This window comes from Arachis hypogaea, chromosome 3 (genome assembly GCF_003086295.3).
Source record: "Arachis hypogaea cultivar Tifrunner chromosome 3, arahy.Tifrunner.gnm2.J5K5, whole genome shotgun sequence".
NCBI classification, from domain to species: domain Eukaryota; kingdom Viridiplantae; phylum Streptophyta; class Magnoliopsida; order Fabales; family Fabaceae; genus Arachis; species Arachis hypogaea.
In genome coordinates, this window is record NC_092038.1 from 65,080,625 (window position 1) to 65,089,031 (window position 8,407).

The following is an 8,407-nucleotide window of genomic DNA, read 5'->3' on the forward strand; positions in this document are numbered from 1 at the left end:
AATATTACCATCGTCGTTTATTGGTAGCCGTCGCGACATGACCCAACAATATGAAGATGGAATGGTGATTGTTCTTAAAGAGGGCATGCCAGATATTTTTCTCACAATGACATGCAATCCATCTTAGACTAAAATTACTTCAGAATTCAACCCAGTTCAAACTCTACAAGATCGTCCAGACCTAACAACAAGAATTTTTTAAGCCAAATTTGAACAGCTGAAAGAGGATGTAATTATTAAGTGTGTCTTGGGAAAGGTGAAGAGCTATATTTATGTCACATAGTTTCAAAAAAGAGGGTTGCCACATGTACATATGTTGCTAATCTTAGAAAACAATGACAAGTTAATTGACACGAAGCATTATGATAGTTTGGTACGTGTAGAGATATCATCTAAAGAAGTAGAACCACACCTACATGATGCAGTGCTAAAACATATGATTTATGGTCCTTGCGGAACACTTAATCAATCTTCACCCTGCATGAAAAATGGCAAATGTAAGCGTAACTATCCAAAAGAGTTCGCAGCAGAAACACGAAGAGGTGACGACTCATATCCACAATATAGGCGACGATTCGACACTCCAATACCAATTAACCAAAATGTCACAGTTGACAAGAGATGGGTAGTTTTGTACAACCCTTGGCTACTACTAAAGTATGATTGCCATATTAATGTTGAGATATGTAGTAGCATTAAGAGTATAAAGTATCTCTACAAGTATTGCTACAAGGGTCTAGATTGGGTTGCAATGGAAGTTCACAATGGTTCTAATGTTGACGAGGTCCAACAGTTTGTTGATGCAAGATGGATCGCTGCTCCAGAGGCTTGTTGGAGAATATTTAAATTTAACCTTTACCAAATGTATCCATCAATGGAAAGGTTACAAATTCATTTGCCAAATCAACATCAACTAAGCTTCTATGATCACCAAATTATTCCTGAAATACTTAATGATGATTATTTCTCTAGAACAATGCTCACTGAGTTTTTTGCCTTAAATCGTGAGGAGGACCAACAATCTAGGCATCTTTTGTATAAGGAAATTCTAAAGTATTACACTTGGCACAACAAGGAAAAGGAATGGCATCGGCGCAAGACACAGAGGGGATCCATCAGTCAAATTTATACTGTATCACTTTCAGAAGGAGAAAAATTCTATTTGCACCTTCTGTTATCTAATGTCAGAGGATCAATCAGTTGGGATGACTTGCTAACAGTGAATGGGGTCCAATTTTTGTCCTTCAAGCAATCTGCTCAACATTGAGGATTGATAGAGAGTGACAATAGCATCCGAGTGTATTTGGTTAAGGCATCTGTTTTACGATTTCCATGTGCTTTACGAAGGTTGTTTGCAACCATCTTAATATTTTGTGAGCCTACAGATGTAAGAAGCTTATAGGATGAATTTTTATCATATATGGTGGATGATTTTCCGTCAACCAGTACTACAATAGCCTTAGTGTTCACAAATCGGCTACTCAGGGATATATATATATTATACTCCTTTAGCACGAAAAATATATTACACAATACAATTTGCCAGCTCTTACTCATAAAAATGACAATGACAACTTGATACCCAGAGTTATCCAAGAAGAACTGTCCGTCGAAGTACCCCGGAAAGACATGTGTTCCATAGAAAGATTGAACAATGACCAATCTAAAGCTTTCAAGTGCATTATGAATATAATTGATCGAAGAGAAAGTAGAGTGTTCTTTGTTAATAGGCTAGGAGAAGCAGGCAAAACATTTCTTTACAGAGCTATAATTGCAGAATTGAGAAATAAGGGTCATATTGTCTTGGTAACTGCATCATCAGGAATAGCTGCAACATTATTGTTTGGAGGTCGAACAGCCCATTCTAGATTTAAGATCCTAATTAATTTAGAACCATCATCCATTTGCAATATAAGTAAACAATTAGATCTTGCAAAGCTGATTAGACAAACAACGGCAATCATCTGGGATGAAGCACCAATGGCAAATAAAGAATCAGTGCAATCATTAGACCGCACTCTAAGAGACATATTAGCAAATGATATGCCATTTGGAGGAAAAGTGATGGTGATACGAGGAGATTTCCGCCAAGTAGTGCCTGTCGTACCGAAAGGTAGTAAGTCACAAATGATTTCAGCTATAGTTAAGTCTAATTTATGGGCTTCCACTAAAATTCTCCATTTATGACAAAATATGCGATCTTCTAATGATCATGTTTTTGCTGAGTGTCTTATGCGCATTAGTGATGGAATTAAGCCCACCATACATGAAGACTTTGTACGGATACAAGCAAATATGACAATTCCATGGGAGGGTGAAACATCATTACACAAGTTAATAGAAGAAATATTTTCAAACTTACAATCTCATGGGTGGGATGCTTCTTACATGGTAAAAAAGGCAATATTGACGCCAAAAAATCATGATGTGCAATAGCTTAATGATATAATTATCAACCAGTTTCTAGGAGAAGAACGAAATTTAGTCTCATTTGATGAGGTAAAAGGAGATGCTAATAATATATATCAACAAGAATACCTTAACTTAGTTTCTACAGGCGGGTTGCCACCTCATGTGTTGAAGGTAAATAAAGGTGCACCTTTGATGTTATTGAGAAACATAGACCCTAAGGCCAGGTTATGCAATGGTACAAGGTTACTATATCGTAGAACTTTTCAAAACATGTTGGATGTAGAGATTTTAACCGGCCATCACTGTGGAAAAAGAGCTTTCTTGCCTTGGATAAAACACAAAATAACAGAAAATTTAGGATTGCATTTTATACTTATCCGGAAGAAATTTCCTGTAAGGTTGAGTTTTGCAATAACAATAAACAAATCACAAGGATAGACCATTCCTAAAGTAGGGATCTATCTCCATAAACATGTATTTAGCTAAAGGCAATTACATGTTGCTCTGTCTCGAAGTATTTCTCAGTCAACTATAAAATTTTAGTCAAAGAAGGAAAAATAGATGGAACAAGTGGATAATTTATCAGAAATGTAGTTTTCAAAGAAATATTGTTACCTCCACCACAGGTAATTTATGTTCTTAGCAAATCTGTGTGTAGTTACTTCTTGGTACAATTCAGTCTTCATATAATTTTAATCTTTAAATCTTTTTCATTAATAGAGATATTTTTATATACAAACTTTAATTTATTGACGACTAATGACTTATATTTTTTTAATAGACAATTTGATTTCAAAGGAGCTCATCAATATATGCCAGGAGATAAAGACAACGAATTTGAACATCTGTTTTACGCAACAGGTACGTACTAATTATCATTAACTGAGACATACTAGATATACTAGAAATATATTAACAAATATCAATTACAGAAAGAAGGATTCCAAAGTCTCTGGAGTGTATGGAAAGATGAGCAAGTAATTGCATCAATCAAACCAATAGACAATAAAGTAATTTTTTAAATTAATTACTGTGAAAATTGCATTAAATATACATACTTCTATTTCTATGTTAGTAATCATAATCATATGTTATCTAATAGGTTCATTCCTTTGAAATTTATTCTATTGGTTGGGGAGGAACGGTTAAAATAGACAAGACCAAATTCTGGAAGATGATAAAAAAGGAAATACTGTTCCAACAACATACAAGGTAATGCAATCATCGTAATAAGAATATTATTGATATGCTTATTATCTATCCCCCCTTCTATACTCTTCTTTTTCCATTAAATAAAGGGATAGAGTTTATGCCTAAAATATTAAATGGTTACTCTGAGATTGCAACGGAGATTATGTTTCCCATGTTGAATAAAGTTGCAAAAAATAATTTTAAACCAGTGATAATAAATTAAACATTTTTCTTTTTCCAGCAACAAACTCACAGAAGCGGAACCAACTCATGTTAGTAAAGAACAACATTGCAGGTACCTATCATTAGATTAAGAAACCACACAAAATAGAGGTAATATCAGATAATTATAGATTTGAACGCTCTACAGAGGGATTAATGGCTTCTTTTGTTGTGCATGTGTAGGAAATCCAATTTCAAACAAGAAATTTTAATTTTACAGGTTTTATTTTTTTTTTCATTGTTAAATTGTCATTCAAATATAATGAAATTTGTATTGGCATGTGGTATATTTTATTTATTTCTAAATTTTTTAGTTCTTCAAGGCTCAAGAATTTATTGATAAGAAGATGTGTGAGGAATTGCTAAGGATTTTTACTCGGTACAAATTCAGAAATTACTTTAGGTTTATCTTAACATTTTTACTTATAGTTTGATCTATAATCGCCAAAAAAAAGACAGTAATTTTTCTTCTTTACAATTTTTGTAGGCACATGAAAGATTTTTCAAATACAGATCCGTACTTTGGCTTATTATCACTTAAAAAAAAAGTTCCATAAACAAAGAAAAAATATGACTTTTAAGTATGGCTCATCTTTTGTAAACAATCGTATTTTTATATTTATTTTTATGACTTTGAGTTAGATAGAAGAAGATAAAATATTATTATAATAACTATTTTATGGATTATGTTATTTGTAGATAGGTGATGTATGTGTTCATTATAATTAAATCATTTTCATATTGTTATTGTTTATAGATAAGTAATATATAATTATTTTTGTTTGAACATTTTTATATTATCATTGACTATTCCATATTATTATTTTTACGTTATTTAAATTTAAAATTTTAAAAATCATTAAAATAATCAACTTTAAATCCCATAAAAAAAAGCAGCTGAACAGGCACGGCAATGCCGGTTAAGCCGCTAGTATAATATATAATAGTTAAAATAAGGGAAGCAAGTTAGTAACTCCTAGCTTCTAGTGTGATCATGACATGCTAGAAACTGGATTGTTACAATTATCAACTGTAAAGAAATATATCAGCATTTATTTATTGCTTTTTATTATAGTACATAAAATATTCTTGACTTTGTTAATGTCATTGTTATTTGACTTTTGAATTTGTACTTGAATGAGTTTATAATATTTTAGTTGATGTAATACTTTTAGTTTGGATGATATTTTAAAGTTTATATTAGACTATAACTATATTTTAGTGTGTTTATTTATATTTTATTTATCATTTTATTAAAAAATAGTTATTTTGGTTGGCCACGGTTAAATCAATAAACTAATAAATTAGTAGTTAGAAAAATTCAATGATCAATTCAGTTTTTAAAACCTTATTTTTATGGTCTTGTTAGAAACAAGAGAGTAACCTGAAGAGTGTATTATTGAGGTTATTGTCAAATGTACAATGTACAAAGGTATATATAGGTGCTAGAAGAATCAAAGCAGTAAAAGTACAAAATTCTACGATAAATACACAGATATGCTATATAAATATAGGTGATACTAATTGATCCTAATTGCTTTTAATTATACTCTAACATTCCCCTGCAAACTAAAGTGGGAGCTAAAGATACCATCTTGAGTTTTGATAATAGAGTTCGAAAATGAGTAGGATGATGAGCTTTCGTGAAGATATCTGTAGTCTGATCTAGAGTTCTAATAGCTATGAGGCGAACAACATCAAGTAGGAGATATTGATGAACAAAGTGACAATCAATCTCAATGTGTTTGGTGCATTCATGAAAAAATCATTATGGGCAATCTGAATAGCACTGTGGTTGTCACAAAAAACATCAGTCGAGGATGACTAAGGAGCACCTAGGTCTTCGAGAAGCTAATGAATTGAGACAACCAACACAGTAGTGTCAGTGAGAGCACGTATGCAACTTCTGTGCTTGAGTGAGCAGTGAACGTTTGCTTCTTGGCTTGCCAGGAAATGAGACAGTCACCAAGAAACAAGCAATAACTAGTAGTAGAACGACAATCAATGGGATCACCAGCACAATCAGCATCTGAGTACGCCTGAAGGGATAAAAATAAACGGGCAAAAAAATGAAGTCCATGAAGTAGAGTGCCTTTGATGTAACGAAGAATGCGAAGAATAGTCGCATAGTGAGTAGTACGAGGAGCTGACAAGAACTAGATAGGCGATGTATGGGCATGTAAATTGAACAGAGAGTGGATTATCCAAAACAGTTCCATCCATAGGAGTAAATTGAATATTAGGCTCAAAGGAAGTAGACTCAGTGCGACTTTCTGTAATCCCAGCGCGAGCAAGAAAATCTGAAGCATGCTTAGCTTAAGAGAGATAGATACCATCATCTGTGGTTATAGCCTCGAGACCAAGAAAATAACTGAGAGAACCAAGATCTTTCATCTCAAAAGTATGGTTAAGAGAGGCTTTAAGATCAGAGTTACCATCAATATCATCTCCAGTAATGATCATGTCATTAACATACAAAAGCAAAAGAACAACTCCACGTTCACTTTTACGAATAAAGAGAGCATTCTCATGAGGGTTGTGATGCATGAGCATCTTGTACCCTTTTTCTTAGCATTTTCTAGTTGTTCTTAGTTAGATTTTATTTATTTTTACTTGATTTTAGTGCAAAAACCTCTTTTGGTTGCAAGTTTGAGTTGTTTTGGTATTTTTATGATTTCAGGTGAAATTTGTAGCAATTTGGCGGAGTTTGGAGCAAAAACAGAAAAAGCTTGGAGCATCCTTCGCGGGCGCCAAATGCCCAACTAGCATTTAGCACCAGTAACGGATTAGAAGCAGCAAGCCACTACTCCTCTTAGGGTGTTAAATGCCCAAAATGGCGTTTAACGCTAGCAGCTGGCCGAATTCTCCACTCTTTGGGCTTCTCAAGTGGATATAGCATTTATTAGTTTTATTTTAATTTCTTTTTGTAATTTTTTTTACAAACAATATCTTTTAGTTTTATAATTTATTATTTTATTTTATTTCCATATCAATTTAGGTTAGTATAAAAGGGAAAAGATCACTTAGATTCGGATTTTCTTCCTTTCCACGCATTTTCAGAACCCTGTTTTCTCTATAAGTCATGAGCAACTAAACTTCTCGGTTAAGGTTAAGAGCTATGTTTATTTCTATGGATTAGAACTATTATTCTTCTATTTTAATTAATATTTTGATTCAATTCTAAGGATCGTTTTCATTCTTAATCTTATGAATTTGGGTGGAACGGGAGTATGACCCCTTATTCTACATGAGTTCTTGTGATTTTCGGGAGAGTTATCTCACTTGAACTATAGCGTGAAAACAAAATCCTCCTAAACTGCTAATTACATGAACTAATTGGGATATGTGACATATAATCCTTTTTGCTTTGGGTAATTAGGGTTTTTTGTGGCCATAAACTAGTTTTGTACTTAACCCTCTAAATGGAATTGAGTGACCACGGGAGTGGCGGTTAATGAAGGTTAGAGGAAACTAAATCACTAAGGGATTAGGGTTTAGTTTTTTTATAGTTTGCCATGGAATGAATCATACATTGTTAAAATAGTTGGTAAGAACTTTCAATCCAAAAAAGTAAACATCTCCGAAGCCTTAACTATTTTTCTCACACTGTTTTTACACCAAACCCTTATTTGCTTCCTTTACTTGCTTATTTATTACTTTATACATTTTCAACCCTCAAAACCCTTTTTGATTTGACTAACTAAATCCAACTGGATAACCATTGCTTGCTCAGTCCGACAATCCTCGTAGGATCGACCTTCACTCACCTGAGGTATTACTTGGATGATTCGGTGCACTTGCCAGTTAAGTTGTTGGGAATCTTAAATTCCCACACTAGGCTACAAATGAAACTGAGATTGCATATAGTGATGCTGAACTTGTCAAACCATTCACGAGGAGCTTGCTTAAGACTATAAAGTGCCTTGCAAAGGAGACAAACTTTGCTAAAAGACAATGATAACCCGAAGGTGGTTTCATATAGACCTTCTTTTTCAAATTCCCATTAAGAAATGAATTCTTTACATCCATCTGTCTAAGAGACCATTTTCTGACCACAACAATGGCAAGGAGAGCTCGACAGATGTGGGACGAGCAACAGGAGCAAAAGTCTCTTCATAGTCAATACTATACTCTTGCATACAACCTTGAGCAACCCAACGTGCCTTATAATAGTTAATAAAACTATCAAAGTGAGTCTTGATCTTGTATATCCATCTACTACCCACAACTTCCTGATAAGAAGGAGGATCAACCAAATTCCATGTGTGTACTTTTTCAAGTGTCTGGATTTCTTCCTACATTGCTTGTTGCCAATTTGGATTTGTGGAGGTTTTTCTGAATGTCTTAAGTTCAGGTTGATAAAGAATATTAAAAAAATAATGATAATCAAGAAAATGAGGAGGTGAATTTCTTACCTTAGAAGAACGAGTAGGCATGACGGTAGGGGTAGGGATCATCATCCAGTTTGGAATCATCAGGACGTGAAGAAGGCGGAAGAGTAGGAGTCTATCGATGTTGACTCGGGATAGATCCTGTAGAATCACCAAAAGAAAAAGATTAACATTAGGGTTAGTGAAAAAGG

The 8,407-nt window shown here is 33.6% G+C and overlaps 2 protein-coding genes across 2 annotated transcripts; both read left to right on the forward strand.

Moving 5' to 3' along the window:
- The first annotated feature begins 313 nt into the window (after positions 1–313).
- LOC112779052 (uncharacterized) lies at positions 314–1,267 on the forward strand. Its single transcript, XM_025823315.1, has one exon. It carries the CDS (start codon positions 314–316, stop codon positions 1,265–1,267), a length of 954 nt encoding a protein of 317 aa, XP_025679100.1.
- A 362-nt stretch (positions 1,268–1,629) lies between these two features.
- On the forward strand, positions 1,630–2,187 carry LOC140183502 (ATP-dependent DNA helicase RRM3-like). Its single transcript, XM_072231951.1, has one exon. It carries the CDS (start codon positions 1,630–1,632, stop codon positions 2,185–2,187), a length of 558 nt encoding a protein of 185 aa, XP_072088052.1.
- Positions 2,188–8,407: the final 6,220 nt, after the last annotated feature.

What these genes read in the sequence shown, in the direction of transcription:
- LOC112779052 (XM_025823315.1), top strand. Translation starts at nt 314, where the DNA reads ATGTTGCTAATCTTAGAAAACAATGACAAGTTAATTGACACGAAGCAT.
- LOC140183502 (XM_072231951.1), top strand. Translation starts at nt 1,630, where the DNA reads ATGTGTTCCATAGAAAGATTGAACAATGACCAATCTAAAGCTTTCAAG.